The 21709-nt window shown below is 40.5% G+C and overlaps 1 protein-coding gene across 5 annotated transcripts in view; it reads left to right on the top strand.

Annotated features, from left to right (window-relative positions):
- The window catches only part of PRKCD (protein kinase C delta), a 62306-nt gene that overhangs the window by 37395 nt on the left and 3202 nt on the right, over nucleotides 1–21709 (top strand). For 4 of the 5 annotated variants that reach the window (XM_090147902.1, XM_031598582.2, XM_031598581.2 and 1 more), the window contains exons 4-15: nucleotides 2249–2309; nucleotides 10241–10397; nucleotides 10890–10921; nucleotides 11592–11677; nucleotides 12456–12585; nucleotides 13213–13313; nucleotides 14505–14601; nucleotides 16451–16584; nucleotides 17270–17443; nucleotides 17987–18078; nucleotides 19228–19290; nucleotides 21187–21325. In XM_090147902.1, the coding sequence (XP_090004028.1) occupies nucleotides 2249–2309; nucleotides 10241–10397; nucleotides 10890–10921; nucleotides 11592–11677; nucleotides 12456–12585; nucleotides 13213–13313; nucleotides 14505–14601; nucleotides 16451–16584; nucleotides 17270–17443; nucleotides 17987–18078; nucleotides 19228–19290; nucleotides 21187–21325 (1266 nt within the window). The remainder of the gene's footprint in view (nucleotides 1–2248; nucleotides 2310–10240; nucleotides 10398–10889; nucleotides 10922–11591; nucleotides 11678–12455; nucleotides 12586–13212; nucleotides 13314–14504; nucleotides 14602–16450; nucleotides 16585–17269; nucleotides 17444–17986; nucleotides 18079–19227; nucleotides 19291–21186; nucleotides 21326–21709) is intronic. The other variant, XM_031598583.2, reaches the window with a different exon arrangement.

The raw sequence follows: 21709 nt of genomic DNA, 5'->3' as shown, positions 1-21709 counted from the left end.
ACTGTAGTTTTAAATACTGAAGTTGTTTGTTGTCAAACAACGTAAAATCAAAGAGCAGCTGCTAAATAATTGTGTTTGAATGATCTTTAACTACCACTGTAAACATCAAATAAAAAGGAAATTAAAAATGTATTTTTTGTGTCAGGAGACAAGTAAGTGATAGGAATGGGCAGGATCAAAACCGTGGGCCCGCAGATCTGAAATACTGAACACATTATTTCATTCATTCAATTGATGAGCTGCAATGAGTTTTTGATAAATTACAGTTTTACTTATACCATATTTATAAAATCCTATTCTCTACCTGAATAAGCTTAAATAAGATTTCTTCCTTCTCTTTTCATTCAGTGAAGCTGCTCACACCCTGGTCTAACAAAAAGTGTAGTGAGAATGTGATGTGGTGTTAATGTCACACAGAATTCTATAATTGTATCAGATTTTGAAGCAACTCTAGTTAGTGTCCTGCACAGCCAACATTTTTCAGAGTGGAGAAAAAGATTCAGAAAGGAGTATCTCGATATCCCATCATTTGAGTGAGAGCTGGGTGGCTAGGTGCCATATTCCTGCCCAACATGCAGTTGTAGGTAAAGCTGAACTCCAGACAGTTTGCACAAAAAGTATGTGTGTCTGGTGCTACAGGAGCTGCCCACCTCTGTATATGGAGCACGGTCCATGCAGAAGTAGTATTTTCTAAATACAAGCAGATCTCCTTAAAATCTCATGCGTAATCTTATATTCAAAGCCTGTTGTGTTGCTGAATTTGCCCAGGATGCTTCAGGAGAAGACCTTTTCACTGGCCCACCTAAAGCAGGATGGGGGGATAGTAAAGTTAGTTATGGATATGTCTGATTCGATGGGTCTCTTTGCTCACAGACGTGACAAAGCTAGTTCCCCATTGGAAAGGGGTGCCTAAATCAATGGTGGGTCATCCTGAATGCTAGATAGAAGCACCAAAAGGAGCATCCAGTTGTTGTCTCGCTTAGTGTGGGAATACTTGTTAAGGAACTATTCTATCTCAAGTGCATTTTTATTGTAAGTAGCAGGATTTTGCTCTTCTGAGTATGTGCAAGTCTACCTCACCAAACAGATCGTGAAGGTGAAAAACAGAAAACTTAAGGTGATGTTTAATATTTTTGAAGGGTTTTACAGATTTTGCAAGCTCAGTAATGTCTCACTGGTTTGTGCTCATCTGTTATGTTCTGAAATTGTACATTTTTTTCCTCTTGAATTCTGGGACAAAAGTAATTATTTAGAACTGTTGAAACTAATAGCAATCAGTATTAGTTCAGCCAGTTCAGTGGTTTGAAATCTTTTGCTTGTTATCCACAGAGCAGTACCACCTAGTCACCTTCAGCATTAAATGACCTCAGTCACCACTTGGGTAAACCATTGTGCTCAGCAAAGGTGTCACTCCACTTACTATAGCTTGGAAGGCTGGCTTTGTGTTTGGAGAGGAAGCCAGTCAGTAGTTACTGAAGTCTTTGCCTTTGTTAGACAGATGTTTCTGAGTGTCACAGTGCCTTAGAAATAAAAAATAAAATAAAATTGGCCATTATCCCAGTAGGGCAATGGGATCTGTGGAAATATATACATGGATGTATCTTGTTTTTCCCAAGTTCTATTAACCCAGTGGTACTTTGCTCTAAGGTAAAGACTGAATCCGATTCTTTCATGCTAATAGTTTCCTATCTTTTATGAAGGTTAAGAAGTAGTGGTTACTGAGCCTAGGCTTGAAAGACACTTGCTTTTCTCTGGCAGCTTTGTAATGATGTTGGTCAGTAGGCTTTGCCAGAGAAACCTTGTCTAACAGTTTGAGGGGAAAAAGCAAAATAAATGTTGATGCCATTGCTGTTTTTCTGATGATGTGTGACAGTATTTGGTGTATCTGTGGTTTGTGCTGTCAATATTGTTATTAATTGTTGTACAGAATTTAAAAACTGGATTCCTGTGCAAATTGAATTTACTGAAAGTAAAAATAGATGCTGATGAAATTCAGAAGAGGGAAGAGAACGTGTAAAAACAATGAACTGTAACTGCACTGAGCTGCTGGGTCGACATCAAAGCCATGCAGCATAGTAGTAAAAACAATAGGATAAAAGCACCTGGTTCAGCTGCAGCCGTGAGATATGGAATAGGTCACAATCCAGCAGTTACTGAACACTGTGCTTTGGTTGCCTAGAGAGCAGTGTAAGCTCTTGGGAGTTTCAGTCTACCACATACTTCACCTTTGGTATCTTTCTTTCCACAGCTTGACCTACAACCTCAGGGGAAGGTGCTGATGGCTGTGCAGTATTTTTTAGAAGATGCAGGTAAGTTTGTTTTTTATTTCCAGTTCTGTAAAACACGGAATGTAGATTACAAAAAAAATACAAAAAAATCCTGGTGTACTGAGTAGTTTTCTGATGTTATTAATTCATTTTGCAAATTTTTTTGTTTTGTTTTGTAAGGGTTTTCTTTGCTTTGGTGGAGTCATGGGTGCCACATTTGTTAATTTCTAAATGCCTTCATACTCTGTTGTAGTACTCTGTTGCATTCAGGCACCCTGGGGCCTTTAATATATCTGCCCTCATGTTTTGACTCAACAAAAAAATACTGAGTTTCTGTTTTAAGCATAAAGAAGTTAAATGTCTTGTTCTAATTTTTGTGGTAAACGTTTTTTGTGGATTGGGGAAGTGGGTCTGATTTTCCTGGGATTCAGCTGTAGTACTCATTAGTCATGGAAATCAATCATAGCAGTTGGTGAATGGTTAAACGTTAAATGCAAATCCTATTAATGTTCTGCTGTATCAGATGAAAAAATTAACAGGCTGTATGTGTTAGAAATCTGCACACACTGGCAAGAAGCTAGGAGATGAGAGGAGGTAGCTGATTATGAGGGGGGGAAGCTTTAGGAACACCAGCAAAAACAAATATTCTAGCAGTGATTTGTATAACTTTCCTAAAGGAAATGATGTAAACCTCACAGCTTGCTTAACTTTCCCATACTGAAGTCACGAAAGCTTTATTTATTGGGAACCACTGCTCTGTCATTTTAGCTTGTCAGTCTTACGTGGTATTATACTGTGTTTATAAATAATCAGTGGATAAGCACTAAGCTTGAAAGCATTTGTGTGAGTTTAATGTTTTTTGTTGTTGTTGTTTGGGGTTGGTTTTTTGCTTGTTTTTTTTGTGTGTGTGTGGTTATTTTGTTTTTTCTTTTTTTTTCCAAATATATACAGGGAACATAGTTCTACTCTCATAGAACAAGTAGTTTCTAAAGGTTTTTTGTACCATATGTGCAATCTGCATGGCAGCTTCTGGAAAGGCTACTAAAGATAGATGGTGATATGCAGAAGGTGACACTGCAGCATGTCAGAGTTGGTGTTTTAGCTTTGCAGTGGTAAAAAGAACACAACCCAAAAGCTGCCTCTAGTCTTGTTACTTCGTTCTTCTTTATGAAATGTTTATTCTTTAAAGCAGTATTAAAAAAAATTGGTGAAGAACCATATGCAAAAGCATGTCTCTGGAGGTTGGAATCTGTTTATGCACCAGTGATACTCTGTTTGACATTCAAATTGTTGTGAACCATTATGTTAGGAAACCTTTGTCTTGGACGTTATCATTGCTTTCCCACCCAAGGCAGCTTCATGGGATACCAGTGTGATGAGGCTCTGTGTGTTCAGCAAGGCATACAGAAATCTATTTGTCCAGAAAGCTTAAACATCTCTCAACCACAGGTGCACAAATCCTGCTTCATTTTTTTTCAGTTTTTCATTTTATGAAACTGAAGCTCCATCCCTCCATACTGATGTGAAAAACAGTAGAGGTTGCATATGTGTAATTTGCTACAAAATGCTAGGGAGAGGTGCTGATGCGTGCTGTATGTGCTATAAAATGATTGCACATTGTTATTTGTCAGATGAAATTAAAAATTGATACAGCGTTATTGAAAGTCCTTTCATTGCTTTTATTATTAGTGATTAAAATGGCAGTAGATGAAATCTAAATAGTAAACAGATTATTAAATCATCCAGGCTTTAGTTTTCAAGTTGACATTTGCAGTGTTTCAGTTTGGCCTTCTGTTTTGCAGTACTCTACTTTTTTCTCTGTTTACCTTCCAGTCTATAGGCAGTGACTGACCAACCCCTTTTTGATAACTGAAGTACAGAGTCATCAGAGACTCCTTTCCAAGACATAGTTATCCAGCTACGTTTTGTGAAGGAAAGTTGTTCAATCTGATGCTTAGAATGTTCACATCCAGCATCATTATATTGTAATATACACTGCTCAGTGTTACAGGCTTGCTTTTGTCTCACTGTATATTGCGATGTAGGAAAGCTGTGCAGCAGTTTGCACTTATCTTTGCACTGCTCTAAAATACTAAAAAATGCTTGTTCTGAAACTGGCACTCCAGCTGTTCCTAGGTTGAGGTATTGCTGCCATCTGTGTCCTTGAGTTGTAGGTGGTAGCTCGCATTTGAACATCTCAAGCACTTTGCAGAGATGACAAGCTTTCTTTGGCTCGTTTTGCAGATAGAAGTTTTGATTTCCAGCCTTTCCATCTAAGTAGAACACATTCTGCTATCTCTATAGAAAATTGCTTTTCTTAGCTTTCATAGTAAGCAGCAGTGCTGAGAAGTAAGCATGGTACTGCTCCATTACCAGATTTATTGTTAGAGGATAATGGAAAATAACTTTCTTGGAATTAAGTGGTATTAAATTTGCTCCATGGTGGGCTGCACTGAGCCATTTCATTTATGTGTTTGTGCATTCACTTTGCAGACTGGAGTCTAGTCAGTAGATTTTAGAGGCACATTTGAAAAGTCTGCCCAGTCTTGGATGCTCTTTTCTACCAGGCAGTGACAGCAGAGCCCTGGCATAGTGCTCTGCTTCTTTTGCCTTCTGTCCTGGGATCTACAAACGAGTTTGTGCTGGAAATCAAAGCTTGTCTTCTACTGTGTGAAGCAGAACAGCAGGATGTTGACTCCTGTTTTCATTTCAAAATACTGTTTTCCTTTTCCCTCTCATTCTCCTGCAGTATTGAAAATAGCTTGTAGTTCTGTAACGCATCTTTACTTTTAATAGGTGGGAGCTGCAATGTGTTTAATGCTTCTGTGGCTCCTTGTTTCATTAAATGTAATTAATGACCGTACAGAGTAAGAAAACCCAGGTTCACAGATGTGGCTTGCTGAACTGCTTGCATGGCCTGCTCTGCTAGCAGCTTTGGGAACACAGCTTTTGTTCTTGGTTCTGGATTCTGACTGACTGTTTTGCTGCTTTCAGCTTCCTGAAGTGTTACCTTCAGCTCCAGGCAGGTGGACCAGGTTTGCATGTGAGCTCCTGATATCTGAAGTATCTGGTTTCTGGGAGAGTAATGTGAGGCAGGGAGCTGCAGTTTTTTGTAATGCTTTCCTTGTGTGTGATGTGATGAGTGTTGGGTGAGTTTGAGATCTGAGAGCTTTTCAGATCAGGTTTTTTCTGAGGCTTCTGTGAAAAATAATGACATAAAGAACAGACGCACAGATGCTCTGCTGTCGTGATCTGTGTGTTGTGTGGGTCTAGATTTGACCTGCCTGCAGAAGTATGCTTGCACTCATTTAACAGAAACCTTTTTCTTTTCAAGGAAATCAAACGTTCCCGGTTGGAGTTGTTTGATAAGTGCACAATTGGTAGTGCATTTGGTTGGGAAGGTAACTAACACTGTGCAGGCCAGAGGAAGCTCAATATCAAATATATGTTTGAAATTTGAGTTAGTTGCAGTTTGGTTGGTTTTTCAATTAAAGGCTGTGTTTTCTGTGTCTTTGTGTTTATTGCATGGATTATGTTTACCTTTACAAAAGGTGCTGGAAAGAGTTCAGAAATGGATTTGAGCTCCCTTGTTGAAGCCTGCAGTGTGGCTGCCTGGGGCTGAGGCAGGTAATGTGATGTTGTGCTCCAGCTTTGAGAGCACGTAGTATGGGCTTGTGCAGGTTTTGAAGATGGAGAAGATGGCTTAAAAGAAAGAGAAATACCTGGCAATATTAATATTCAGCCTGTAAGTGAATCGTAACGGTCACAAACCCCAAAATAGTTTAGCATAGCAAATTTGTGTCACAGAATCACAGACTTCTGGGAAACTTGTACTTGTGTGGATGTTTTTTTGTACAGACCTGTAGAGCAAACCTCTCCAAGACCAGATTAGAGAGCCAGTTTGTACCAGGAAGGTCTCCTATGAGAGAAGCAAGATTTCTTTTTTTAATGATTACCACGTGAGATTAATATTTTTCTTGACTTAACTTTCAAACAGAGCTAACTGCAGGGCAGTAGAACTGCAGAAAGACACACACAACAGAAATGTTGATGAGTTTTATTATTTACGGTAAAGTTTCCGGCAAATCTCTTTCAACTCAATCAGCCATTTAACTTGGGAAACGTTTTGCCTGTCCCTGTTAGAAGCAAAGTCTCGGTTCTCAGGTTCTGCCAGTAGCATTGGTTATCTTTCCTCTCTTCAGATTATAAACAAAATCATGAAACGAACAGGATAAAGTGAAAAATGAACTCTGAAGATAATAAATATTTTTCTATTCTCTTTAAAACTCTGTTTGTTTGTTTTGTAACTTGGGAGGTCAAACAGACAATCTGGTATCTCGCCTTGAGGTTCATTACAGGTCAGCAGAGTCCCAGCAGTGTTGTGTTGGGTAGCTCAGCAGGTGTTTCTCAGGCTGTGGTTTGCCTGGTGTGTTGCTGGCTGCAGTCGCAGGGGCTGGTGCTACAGTTGGACAGTGTGCACACTGCTATGGCTGCAGACCTCTGCAGAAGTGCAGCGTTGGCACTCAGGCGTGCTTTAATGAGTATGTGGCACAGGGCAGCACGGGTCCTTTTGTCACATCAACTGCAAGTTTTGAGGAGGATCCTTGGAATATAAAAGCAGTGTGCAACTGATAAATATTAACTGTAGTTCTCAACAGAAGAAGTAGATGATGGTTAATGGTGTGTGCTGGGTTCTGAATGATTACAATGGGCTGCTGTTGCAGCAGAGGTCACCAGATTCTAGTTGCTGATTCAGCTCCGTGGCTCTGGTTTTGCCAGCTCAGCACAAGTGTGTCACCTGGGGTGGTTCTGGCTTGGAGAAAAGCAAAGTCTTTCCCTTAGTGTTTCTTCCTCTCACTGCCTCCATGCTGCTGTTGGAAAATGTCCTTCCTTGCAGTCATCAGTTCTCTCTGCATCTCTAAAACAAAGCCTCTGTTCCCCGAGTCCGTGTTTGGCTGAACTTCTTAAAAACTTGAGCAATACACATTAAAGATAATTTGCTCATTAACAATAACTGGCTAAGTATAGCTGTAGTAAATGGAAATGATCCATGCTGTCATTTTTGAGCCATATCAGGTTCAGATGTACACGCCATACAGCTGCTGTCCAAACCTCACGGTGTCTTCAGAAGCATGCAAAGTGCTTTCAGCTGTGCTTTGGTATGTTGCTTGGTTATGGCAAAGGTACATAATAAGGCAGCAGGTTGTGAAGACTGTTCATTCTCATGTGCAGATTTTGAAGTTTCTCTGTGCTCCAGGATTCTTCATAGTCAGAATATGTTTAAGGAAAACATTTATTTTTCCCACTTCTCAAGTGATGCAGCCCAGTTTACTAATTACCCCATTAAAACTAGGTGCCTATCTAATACATTTCTGCTAGTTTCAACGTCAGTTTTCCAGACGAGGAGGAAACACCATGATTTCCCATACCTTGATCTAAAGTGTTATCTGGGAATTTTGCGCGCAGCATCAGCAATACTAAATTGCTAACAGTGAACCAGCATGAGAAGCCATATCCTGTTCACACAGTGGTGAATCCTGTTTGTTGCTCATTGTAAAATGGGGAACCACAGTGTTCAGGCTTTAGGAAGACTTTTTCCCCAGTCTGTTCAATCTCCTTAAAACATGTGAAGAAATATCATTACTTCCTCTGCTTTGTTGCTATTACTGATTAAATCCCCCTTCTGAACACATACTTTTCATGCAATAGGCAGCATGAACTTCTACCAGCTCTTGACATGCTTTTCTTTTTTTTTGCCCACACATTTCAGTGTGTGGTTTCCCTGAAGCATTTGAGGGACAGTGGGTGTGATCTGTGTATTTGCTCAGCAGGGTTCAACCAAAGGATAGTACTGTATGCAGACATGAGCGAGCCTGGAGTGCAGCAGTTGATGGGAGTTTTTGTTGGGTGAACTCAGGGGCCTGTTTGAACAGCAGAAATGAATCCTGTTCCTAAAGAAGTTGCAGTGTACATGGTGTCAGTGCATCTTTTAAACTCATCAGGTCAAGACAGGGTGGGTTTTTCTCTGACCCAGATGGTCAGTTTCTCAGGAAAGTGCTTTAATATCTGATGCTCAAAACCGAGGGGTTTTTTTGGATCATTTTTTGCAGTAAAATGCTTAATCTTTTCTTAACCTCTGAACTGACTTTGACCTTTCTTTTCTACAATAGCAAGTGCTGCTGTAGGCTGACTGATGTTGTCTGTAACTGATGAATTAGCTCAGGACACTCAAAATGGTATCGGATGATAGATTGTCTTCCATGTTCAGTGGTCTGTTGGAACTGCAGCAGTGGCAGGCAGCTGATAAAATGGTAAAGAACAAGCACAGTTAGCAACAAGAACAGGGCTCTTGGGTAACTTAGTGGTAAATGCAGGCATTGTGCTTAATGTGACTTGGCAAAGGAAACAAGGCTGTTTCTATCAGTCTACGTAGGTCACTCCAAAAGTAATGCCTCCTAGTGGCTGGCAACCCTGCACATAGCAGGGGGGTTGAAACTAGACAATCCTTATGGTCCTTTTCAACCCAGGCCATTCTATGATTCTGTGATGATGACTGGTCTTTCATGTTGCTGTCACCACTGCTGAAGCACACCACCCACCACCTCACTGTGCTTACATCCACCAGTTGGTCTCTATCAACATTCAACAAGTGTTGATAAATGTCAGTTAGTGCTAATTTTTCTGCATGGAGAAATACAGTGACACCCCTTTGTTTTATAAGCACTTCCGTGTCCCACACTATTTTGTCTGACTCTGCTGCCGTCTTTGTATGGCAACAGAATGTCACAGAATATTGGTAGGAAGGTTCAAGCTCAACTGTCATCTCACAGACATCTGCCTCTGACTTTGTGGGCTGACAGAATAAAATAGGAGGCATTCCTCTTGGAGCAGCCCTTATAGAAGGCAAAGCACTGCCTGACGGTGTTGAAAGGCAGCAATGCCATGGAGTAAATCAAACCCCAGTTCTGTTGGCAATGGGAAAAGTACTCTTATGGCTTTTATGTTGCACCATGGTTGTGAAACCTCCCACCCTGCACAAGGCAGTCTCGTTACCCTAAACTTTGCAGCATTTCCACCCTGTGAGCCATGGCTGTGTTTTTCCTCATTGAGACCCTCTACTGCTGACCAGAACTGATGTGATTAGCAATGCACTTGCTCCTGTGGTTGATTGAAGCTTACGTCTTTCCCTGCTGAATCAGGCTTGTCTCTTATCAGCTCCTTTCTGTCCAGAAGAGATGCATCCTACAGTTAAATTGCCAGTTATCCCAGTCAGTTTTGATGCACCTTTATGGAGCTGTTTCCTTTACAGACTCTTCCTATTGTTTTCAAAATGTGTATCACTATAGAGTCTTGAGTTTTGATTGAGACATTATGACATAGGAAACTCACTTCTGTGATACAAACTGGGAAGCTTCCTTGGAAATGGGTAGGAACAGCTATAACCAGTGATGAAGGGTCTGTATGAGCCAGTTCTCAGCCAATTCATGATGAAGGCCTGAGGAAATTCATATCCCAAAATGAAACAACCATGTGGTCCAGCGGTGACTCGGAAGGTCAGAAGGGCATGCAGAGTATGAAAAGGCTTCTACTGATGGAGAAGATATCTTGCTTCCAATAAAACATAATTTCTCTTTAATATGGACTAGAGCTTAGAATTTTTCAAGAAACATCTGTAGTTGTCATTTCTCCAGTGAGCCTGTGCTACTTCTCTGCTTCTTGTCAGCTTCATTTGCTGAAGGCTTCCTCTGAAGGAGCAGGAGCGAGAGCTGCCTGCAAAAAGAATGCTTAGGAACCAGTGCATTCATGTGCTTTGCCCTTGTTGGACTGAATGTCTGCAAGGATGATGGAGGTGTAAATTAGAAATACAAGCTGGAAACAGAAGAGGAAACAATATTTTGGAGAAACAAATATTAGTCTTGGTAATAACTTAGAATTAAAAGTATGTCGTCTTGTCTGCCTACTTCTCCCCTTAGATTGCAGACAGTCAATGAGGGAAGAAGAAGGAACAGTAACTATCAACAGGAGAGGAGCTATCAAGCAAGCAAAGATCCACTACATCAAAAATCATGAATTTATTGCTACCTTCTTTGGACAGCCCACATTTTGTTCTGTCTGCAAAGAGTTCGTATGGTAAGAAAGAAGCACTAAACTTCCCCCACCCCTAAAGGATAAATAACTGTAAAATTGCCCTCGTATATTGAAAAAAACATAGATGTAAATTCATCAGTAGTACACGTTGGAAAGTATTTACTCTCTCAGACTTTGAGATATGAAGGAGCTGATAGCAGAATAAAGACCGAGCAAGAAGCTGGATCAGTGTGGTAGGAAAGTCATTCTAACAGTAAGCCAAATCAGGAGGAATTTCCCAGTGATTGAAGCTTTTTTTTTCTGTGTTCTCCTGCTAATGTGATAGCCTTTCAGAACATACTACTTTTATTTCTAAGTCTTGTCTTCCTAGGGCAGTGGGTTCTGAATACTAGAACTTAGACCAGTTTATTAATGGGAGCAAATGGTCCCATGGATCAAGAAATTGGATGACATAGTGGATATAGGAAAAAAAAAAAAAACACTTCTAGCAAGCATATACTTACGTGATTTCCTTCTCTATCATTTGTTTTTCAGGGGACTGAACAAACAAGGATACAAATGTAGGCGTAAGTTGAATTTTGTCTTTTTATTGTTTTACTTTCTACATTATTTTATAGATCTAATTTATTTTATAGATCCAGCTGTTACCTTTGGAAAAAAAATCCTGTAAATTTGCACAAATATCTACATCATCAGTAGATGCTAAATATAAATTTTGTGTGATGATCTAAAGTTGCCTAGCTGTGATTCCTACCTGAAATTTTAGTACCAAGATTTAGACAGAACTATTCTTCTAACATGTATGTAATACACTGGAAAAGTTGCACTCATACATGACAGCTGCTTTTGTGAAACCTTTTGTAAAATAAATTACAATTACTGATGGATTTTACAGCTGAATTCAAAAATACTTCCTAACTCTGTGTGTTATTTCAAACAGCAGAGGAGGTATCAAAGAGGATAAAAAGCCTAATATTGTCCTCATATTATCAACCTCATATTATCAAATTCTGGTGGCATTATCTAATGGAGACAGATTTCATTTAGAAATAGAAGCTATGGTAGGAGAGAATGAAAGGGAAACTGCTTTAGAAAGATCATCTTGATAGAAGTGGTTTGGTACAGTGGTATGATGGTGTATTTTTTCATGTTGTGCTATGAAATGCAAACATCTCATCCCATGTATTTATTATCTGAAGAAATCCTTTTTTTTTTTTCCTTGTACATGTCATGAAGAATGCAACGCTGCTATTCATAAGAAATGTATTGATAAAATCATTGGGAGGTGTACTGGTACTGCAGCCAACAGCAGAGACACAATGGTAAGAGCTGGAACAGTATTCTTGGAGTGTAACTAAATACTCCTGAGCTAACAAAACCGTGCATGGAAACAGGCAGGTACATTCTGGGAGGTATTTGCCTGCGCAGTGGAGTTACTTCTTAAGAATGGGTTTGAATGTGTAGTGGGTGGAACTTTGAAGTAAAAAAGAAAAAGAAAAAAAAAAAAGGTAGTTAAAAGCCCTACAAGGAGGTGGGAGGTGGGTAGTATTGATGGGTGCTTCGCTCCCTGCTAGATGAAGGATGTACTCATGGATCAAGAAGGATTTTCACAGGCTTCAAAAGTCCCAGATACCAAATTTTTCTCTTGGGTGTGTTTTGTGACATGGTGTATTGCTACACCTAGTGATGTACTGTGAGGGTGAGGTGGCATTGTTTTCCCAATGTTTTGAGTGTGTTTTGCAGAGACTCTCTTATCTTTCATCTGTGTTATACAACATCAGTACTTGAAAGTGAGAGTTGACTATTGTCAGGACCCCGAGAATCTCACACGATTGTCTCGTATATATTTAACTCTGTAGCTTCATGTTCACTGCTGATGTGGTAAGATGTAAAGATGTAATGTGGTAAGATGTAAAAAGCATGTTTTTGTTCAGTAACTGCCCTGTTAGGCTGGAATATGTACCTAAATTCTTACATGCAGAATGTTAAGACTGGGGTATCCAGTATAAAATTGTTGTAGCTTTGTAATTTCCAAGCTATTTTCTATAGGAAGCTGGTCCTCTTTTGGGTCAAGTGCCTCACCCATCTCTCTGCCCACAGTTTCAGAAGGAACGTTTCAACATTGACATGCCTCACCGCTTCAAAGTTTACAACTACATGAGCCCTACTTTCTGTGACCACTGTGGCAGCCTGCTCTGGGGGCTGGTCAAGCAAGGACTCAAATGTGAAGGTACAGAGGAAGAGGGAGGGCAGGTGGGACATCCCACTGCTTGTCCAACAGGATCACTTTCTCTCTGCCCCTTGCTAGAGATTAGCTATCACCACACGCTGCATTTATGTGTTACGCATTTATGTGTTGTGGATTTATCATCCATGTGTTGTTTAAACAGCTTTTTAGTAAAGGGGGACAGCAAGGTGCTTGGCTTGTGTGACAGCTCAGCCAAGCTGAGCATCTCATGCAGTTGGAAGACATGCGGTGGAGATGTAATCTTGAGCATAATCAAAATTGCTGCTGGGAGTAGCTGAAATCTGGTGAGACTGACTCAAGGTAGCACCTAAGGTGTAGTTAATGTGTTCACTGCAAATACGATTTTTGTAATTCTGTCACAAAAATGTAAGATGATCTTTATTGTAACACACTTTGAGAAGAGAAGAATGATGGAAACTTTTTTTTTGTATTTTTGTAACCTTCATTGTGTTAAAGATAAAAATTTTAAGTTTTATTTGTAACATAGATTAATGTCTAACCTGGGCTTGCTGTAATGCTTATGAACTGCACTGAGGAAAAAGCCATTTTGTTGTAACCTCAAATGTTATTTTCCTGGTGCTTGTATAACTGTCCTTAAATTTATTTTAGAATGTGCAATGAATGTGCATCATAAATGCCAAAAGAAGGTGGCCAACCTGTGTGGAATTAACCAGAAGTTGCTAGCTGAAGCTTTAACTCAAGTCAGCCAGGTATGTTTTATTGCCCTCTGTCATTCAGTTAGTTGTTTGAGAGCATTTTCATTTTTTATTTTACTTCAACTATTCCATATCACTTTTGTTGGGAATGGAAGTTTGGAACTGAGGGAATGTAAACAACTTTCTCTTCTTAATTTGACCATAAGGAGAGTAACAGTGATGTCAGCAACGTAGAGGTGAAGTTGAGGAGAAAAACATCCCTCCTGACAAAGAATTCTGAAAAAGGAGAAGTGTTCTCCCTGAAATGCACCTTGGTTCTTTGACAGTGCCAGGGTTATTTTCTCCCTTTCTGCTTAATTGTGTTCAAAGCATAAAGCTGAAATCTCTTTTTCTCGTGCTTCAACTATAGAATTTCCCTTGAATGCTGAAATTAAATATGTAAGGAGAAATAGACCAAATCATTCCAGTGTTTATTAATCTGATACATACAGAAAGAAAATGCCCCTGGAATTAGCACTGGCCCCATAATTTACCTTGTTGGTCTCCTTCTGCAGTGTGGTTGTCTTTTGTGTACAGACTGCTGTTGACTTCTGAGTTGGAAATTAAGATTCAAACACAAGCTCTGAAATAAAACAGGAAAATACATCACAAAAGCCAACAGTATTTTCTCTCAGCTGAGGCATTCCTTTAGCTTTAACAGGATATTTACTTTGGAAACACTGAGAGTTGTTACACCAGCTTTCACAACACAGAAAAACTTCATGTGCTCATTGGTAGAACTTGATCTCTGAGATCTTCCTACCTAAAATTTCTTTGCATGTGCTAAAGAAGGATGTCACACACTGATTCTGGTGTGTCCAGTATAACAGTGATTCCCACCTCCCCTTTCAGAAAAATTAACACAAGTCCAGGGAACTGTTTCCTACAGCAAATTCAAACCAAACAATTGTTTTCACTGTGGATTTAAACCTCTTGCACCACCTTTTTCAGCAAATAACTACACAGACTGTTTAGGATTTCTGGTGATTGTTTTTCTTGCCAGTAAAAGAAGTAAAATGATTGGCTGAGCTGAAAAGGTGTGGCTAAATAGTCTGTGAACTAGAATTCTATAGGAGAGATGTGCTGGGAGTTAATTGTTAAAAAGCGAAGATCATACTGCCATTGCATTGCATTTACCAGCTATTGTTGTAGATATTTCTGAAGTACCAGTATCAGTAGAGCTTAAAGTGTTCTCTTCCTTCTTAGAAGTCCACACGAAGGTCTGATTCTGGATCTGTAGAAAATGTTGGTATTTACCAGGATTTTGATAAGAAACATCGAGGTCCAGGAGGGGATGCAACAGGTAAGAAAAGCAACAGTATTTTCCTCCAGCCATTTACCCACCAGACTGCACAAGCTGCTAGTTTCAGTTATTCATTGTTGCCTTCTGTTAGACGATTTTTTTAACAAGCATTGTTAAAAATATACACATAATTTTTACCTGACCATGCAAAGTGCTTAATAACTTCTTGGCGAAGAGCAGTGTTTTTTCAGTCCATGAGCAAACCCACTTTTCTGCAGAACACCTGTGTGTTATCTCCTTGTGGCACTGTTCCTGAGTGGCAGTGGGGAACAGCTCACTGCTCTGACACCTCTCCACCTCCCCCAAAATGTCACATCTATTGTTAACCATCTTTGTTTGTATGTTGGAAGCCTTTGTGCAGTGACAACTGCTGTCAACTGTGGGATTCAGGAGCCAGAACACTGAGATTGAGCAGCTGAGATAGGATTCCAGATCCCACTTAAATTATCTCAGCAGGTTCAGAATGAGGTTTATTTGTATTTTCTACTATTGTTAAAGAGTTCTAGCAGTTAATATATCTGGGTTTAGTAACTTGTGATTATTTATTCAGAGGTAGGTATAACAAAAAGCTGACTTTGTATCAGATGGAAGTCTCCAGGCTCAATAAGAAGTAAATGGGGGTTTTACAGGTAGTTCTGTTGCAATGCCCAGTAAGAAAATGTGTTATATTATTTATCGTACTTGTTCTGATTTTACAAAAGACAGCAAGTAACCTCTTGCAAAGGTGGCTTGGTTGAATATTAGGTCAGGATTGCAGCCATTGCGATTCCTGCCTGCTTCAGATGCTGTGCAGCTTGTAGGGTGTATACGATATCATCTTGTGATTGTCATCAGTGTCTTGTTGGTGACATGGTAGATCTGTGCAGTAGGGATCCAAGGAATGATAGTTATTCATTTTAGAATATAATCGAACTTAACTGTTGTTTTCATGCTTCTTAGCCAGCATCATCTGTTGCTAGCTGGAGCAGGAAGGTGATCATCCTCCTGTACTCAGCTCTGGTTGAGGTCTCAAGTACGGAGTTCAGTTTTGGGCCCCTCACTACAAGAAGGACATTGAGGTCCTGGAATGTGTTCAGAGAAGGGCAGTGAAGCTGGTGAGGGAACTGGAACATGAGTTTTATGGGGAGTGGCTGAGGGAGCTGGGATTGGTCAATCTGGAGGAGTACAACTTTCTGAAGGGAGGCTGTGATGAGGTGGGGCTTGGCCTCTCTTCCAGGAAACAGCAATAGGACGAGAGGGAATGGCCTCAAGTTGCACCAGGGAGGTTCAGGTTGGATATTTGGAATACTTTCTTCTCCAAAAGAGTGAGCAGGTGCTGGAATGGGCTGCCCGGGGAGGTGGTGGAGTCACCACCCCTGCAGGTGTCCAAGAAACATGTAGATGTTATACTGAGGAACACGGTTTAGTGGGGAATACTGGTGGTAGGTAGATGGTTGGGCTGGATGATCTTCGAGGTCTTTTCCAACCTTGGTGATTCTTTGATCAGACGCAGACCAGATTTCTTATGGCCTCTCTCCTCAGACAGGAGGACTGACCTCTCCTGTCCTGTTCTCCAAATTATGCTCTGTACCTTAGTGATAAAGTTAGGCTCTTTTATTTTCATAATGTATGTGTTGCTTAAACCCAGCTTCAGAAATGATCACAGATTCCAATGCAACATTATCAGGTGTTCTTGAGTAATTCAAATTTGTTGTAAACTACATGATTTGACCCGCATGGTTAGATTGGCCAGTGTCCCAGCAGCAGATGAACTGAAATAGCATGTCACTGAATTGAAATACTGTGTCACTAATTCACAGCAGGCGATCTGAGTTGTGCAGTTTTTCTTTAACCTCCCTTTTTAAATTAGCAGATAACAGCCAATATGATAAACTCTGGGAGGGGAGCACTGCCAAGCCAGCACCACGAATTGCAAGCAGGAGAAAATTCAATATAGACAGCTTTGTCTTCCATAAAGTACTGGGGAAAGGAAGTTTTGGAAAGGTATGTAGCAAACTTACAGAGCTTAAACTGACAGCCTTGCTTGATCTCTGCAGTACTATGGGCTGTTTCTGTTAACCTAACTGTCTTACATCCGCTCAAATAGATAATATTTTAACAGAACACAGAAGAACACATCCTTGCCAAAGACAAGTCTTTGCCTGAATCTGTCAGAACTCAGAAGGGATTCGTAATACACGACAGGTTTTGAATTATTTAATATCCAGTTTGGAGGAATTGCTCTTTATCCAAAAGGATAATTCACGTTCATACACTCTGTATACAGATGAACTCAGTGCAGTGGGAGGGGATACGTGGGAGGGCAGTGTGACCTTCCACTCCTGTGTGCCTCTGCTCTGTGCATGTCCAGCAGTGGTGTGACCTCCTCAGGGTCTGTCCTCTGTTGGCTGTGAAACTCTAGCTCCAATGAAGAAAAAGGCATCTACTTCTGACATCACAAGACAGAAAAACTGCCTGACAGCTGCTCTGCCTGTGTTCCATGCTCTTTGTACCCTATCTCCTCTTAGCCACGCCCAGCAGGTTCACCTTCCCAAATCTCACCCATCTGTCCCATTTATGTGGTTGTTTAGTTGTCATGACACTTGCTGTAAATGCCCTTGACTTTTCCTTAATTGATACCATCAACAGCAGTCTTTCCTACACATCTCATCTTTTGTTTCATTTGTAGGTCCTGCTTGCTGAGCTAAAAGGAAAGAATGAGTTCTTTGCTATCAAAGCTCTGAAGAAAGATGTGGTGCTAATTGATGATGATGTAGAATGTACCATGGTGGAGAAGCGGGTCCTAGCACTTGCATGGGAAAATCCATTTCTCACACACCTTTATTGCACATTCCAGACAAAGGTAAGGAAAAGAATCCCAATGGCAACAGCAACACAACACATGTAGCCTTTTAATGGGTGCTGTTACCAACGGTCAAGTGAAAATAGCCTAGGGGATTTAACTCTTGCTTCATTCTTCTTGTGCTGCCCTGCAGTAGTTCACAAGACCTGTGGAAAGTAAATGTGAGTGTGATACCCACTAAGGAAAATAGATCTGAGTAACACCTACACAATGTGGAGTAAGAGGCAGTTTAATTTAAAGCCTTGACCTTGGCTTTATTATCCTCAGTGAAGGGAACAAAAATGACTGTCAGTAATGACAGACAGAAGTCAGTAAGTCTGTTTAAATGTATATTTATATAGAATACATGATGAGCTCTTCAACCTTATAAGATCATGCTACTCAAATCTATAGCAACCTCATACACTCTTAGGGGTGCACGGAACAGGTAAATATTTCAGGATATGAGGAATGTGGCCACTTGGTACCCAGGAGCCACGTTGCTACTTACTGTGTATACAATGACATCAGTAATGTTTCTGTTCTCTGATTATCTGCAAACAGGATCACCTGTTTTTTGTTATGGAGTTCCTGAATGGGGGAGACCTGATGTTTCACATACAAGATAAGGGGCGTTTTGATCTCTACAGAGCAACGTAAGTCCACAATGCTTCAGTCCCAATCTCCATGAATGCTTATAGTCTTTATGGTTTTACTGCTTCTAGTTCTAACATTTACAAAGCACTTCGTGTTTTGCTTTAAAGGATGCCTTTACATGAAGATGCAGGCAAGCCACAACATAAGCCAGCAATGAAAAAGTACAGCATTAGTATTCTTTAGGAGAGTATTTCCATGGAAAAAAATAATTTCATAAGAAAACAACATTGGAGGGGGCTGGGAGAATCTAGTATCACCAGTATAGGAGGATAGCATGCACTTCACACATGATGTTAATAAAAATGGGAAAGTGATTCTGTCGGTAACCTACAGCAAAGATAACCAGAGCTGAAGACTTTAAAAGATGCAAAAATATTGTATTGTCCCAACTGTAACTTTTAGTTCAGTTTTTAACTACCTCACCCAGCAAAATGCCTGTAATTGTGTCACTGAATGAGTGCATGGGAGAATCTTAAATGTAACAGCATGGGGTACCCAAAAGCACCAGTGCTGTTGTGTAACTGGAGAAGAAAATGGCTGGTGTTACTGCGTGTTGTACTAAGGAAATGCTCCTTGGATTAAAGGCATACATTCTCGGGGAAAAAGAAAGCATTCCTTAAATGTTTTCCTTGGTATCCTGGATTATCACCTCCTTTTTGAGACAGAAGCAGTGCTTTTTTTCAGCCTGTGCTGCAACTGGGCAAGCATAGAAGGATATTGGTATTGAGGTCTGTTTCAAATTTAGCCTTTAATGCCCCATCCCCCCCCCAAAGCAGTGCTGTGAGTATTACGCTCCCAGTAACTGTATTTCAAAAAGTGTTTGCATATCTCTCTATAAATACATGCTGAACTATTAAAGAGTAGAAAAGGGATAGCATTCCACAGTGAAAGAGAATGGAGCATTAAAGCAAGTTGCTGTCCCTGCTGTTTGACAGCTGCGTGGTGAAGGTTAACTCGCAGATTATAACATCCACCTGTATAAATACAGGTCTAACATTAAGTATTGCCTTGCTCTTTCTGAGTATTTAAAGGAGCATATAATACTTCTCACTTCATGAAGTTTATGGTAGTTCTTTTGGCCAGCTGCATTGTCTCATGTTTTAACTGGGAAAGACAAACTAAACTAAAAGGCATTTTGGTTTCTTCAGGTTTTATGGAGCTGAAATTTTATGTGGGCTACAGTTTCTTCACAGCAAAGGCATTATTTATAGGTGAGTACCATCTAGTTCCAGCGTGGGAACTAGGAAATGCCTTAACATTTCATGCCTATTAGAGTTACTGATTGATGTAACAAGTAAAGGCTGTCTGTCAGACATTTGATGTTATTCCAAGGGCATTAACATGCCTGAGATGAATTCTGTATCTTTGTGTCTTTTCCTTGGCAACCAGAATGCTGGAATGTTATTTATGTTACACAAAAGCAATTTTGACTGTTATTTTTAAACCCTCTCTTCAAATCAGGAGTCTTTCTAGTTCAGTGGCAATGGTGAGGGTCCCTGTGGGTATCAGTTCCTACCAGCCCTGTGAAATCACAGAGATTGAAAGTCGTCTGCTTTTGCTATCTGTGTAAAACCATAGAATCAATGCTTCTGCCTCACCAGGTCCAAATATTAGGAACTAAATGCTCATCAGATGCTTTTTAAATATCCACATTACACCCTTGTCTAAGTCTCTAAAGCACTGTTTGGTAACTACCTGTTCGGGCAACACTTATCTCTAGCAGACAACATCTGTGTGCTTGAGAGCAAGTTACACGTGGCCTTAGGTAAGTGCATCCCGAGATGTCCAGTAGAGCCCATCTCCCTTTAGTGCTGTACAGAAACACCTGTTGGAGGAGCATGCTGTTATCAGCAGGAAATCTTTCCATCCCAGATTTTGTAGAGCATTTCCAGGCCTGCTTATAAATGTCCCTACATTAAATTAGTGCTCCTAGAGGGAGATTTCAGAGTATGGAATATTTTCAGAGAAACAGTACCATTTTACCAACAGAATATCAGCAAAACCAAAGGTACTTTTCTTCCCCATCGCACACGGGAAGTTGACCAATATAATCACAGAACCTAACTGGAGCAGTTTTAGGTAGGTGATGCACATCAGTGAACCCTTCGCACCCCTACAGATGATTTTAGAACTTGCAGCTAGATAAGAGCAGTGCCTTATGTTACAGTGAACTTTCCCTGTCTCAGAAACTTACTCAGGTGAACAACAGCAGATGTCCAAACACAGAAGGATTTACAGTGCCTTGCATTTGAGCAGGGACTCTTGGTTCCTGCTGCAGCTCACTCCTGTAGTTCATACTGCAGCTCACCCTTGTGGCAGTGTAAGTAGCTGATAATATAAGCTTAAGCTCCTAGGGAGAAAAGACTGCCCTGTTCTCATGTAAAATCTGCTCAATTCAAGTCTTTCTTAGTAAGCAGAAGGGCTGCATGGTTTCTATTCAGCCTGCCCTCCTCGGTATGTGCTTTTGCAGCCAGATGGACAAAAACCACGTTGCAGTCAAAGGGAGGGAATGTAGCTTTTGGAAACTGCTGTTAAAAAAGGCTCTTGCTGCTTGAGGAGTGCAGTTCTAAGAAAAGGCACGAAGAGGGCATGTCACTGACAGTGGGCCACAGCACACACAGTCCCTTGTGCTGTAACTAGGTACAAGTCACAGGTGGTACGAAAATTGGGCAGGCTTTGAACATCGGTGCTTGTGCCAAACACTCCAGGCATCTGACAGCCCTTCCTTAGAGTTACACAGTCGGTGCAGCACTGCTGTGTTGGCTGGTGAAGCATTAACTCACACCTCTTTCCAGAGGCAACCGAAGCACTGAGAGTGGTTCTGGACTTGGAAACATATGGTGAGGATTATACAGTCACTTTGTATATACACCTCTGCTTCTTTCTTACTCTGAGGAGAAGTTTTCCTTTCTCCCTACCATCTTCAAAGTACAGGAGTTAATATCTCATAGATATTGTGTTGATGGATGATTGTTTCCTTGAAAAGCCTCTCTGTGTGATGTAGGGAGGGCTGTTCTTAGCCTGGGAGGAACACGCATACATCTGAATACAAAAACGATTCACTCATCTTTCAAACATGCCATTTTTCTTTTATCCCCTTTTTGCAGAGACCTAAAACTGGACAATGTTATGCTCGATAAAGAAGGCCACATCAAAATAGCTGATTTTGGAATGTGCAAAGAAAATGTAGTTGGTGAGAACAAGGCAAGCACTTTCTGTGGGACCCCGGACTACATTGCTCCAGAGGTCAGTACATCAGTGCCACACACTGCTTCTGTGGATTTAATGCACCCACCTTAGAGTGGCCTCTGTGGTTATTCTTCCCTCTTAAGAAAAGCAGTTCAAAACTGTTTAAAAAACAAAAAAGTCTAATTAGCATAAGAAAAACATTAAATCTGAGCTTTTCTGTGGAAGGTTCTTAACATTTGTAAGTGTTCTCTATCTACACTTCACAAAACCCCTATTTTTTTTCTTTTAAAATGTAAATTTTTCAGTTTTTGAAAATCTGTAGCTTTCCCTTCTGCCTTAACACTGGCATACACGCAGGGCTCCTGCAAAATGTATGTACTGCAGGTGATAAACAGACATGCACCCATGTAAACAGACAAAATTCAAAGCAAGAACAGCTTC

This window comes from Phasianus colchicus, chromosome 11 (assembly GCF_987193195.1).
Source record: "Phasianus colchicus chromosome 11, bPhaCol1.hap1.1, whole genome shotgun sequence".
Lineage (NCBI taxonomy): Eukaryota > Metazoa > Chordata > Aves > Galliformes > Phasianidae > Phasianus > Phasianus colchicus.
This window is presented reverse-complemented; position numbering and strand designations above follow the sequence as displayed.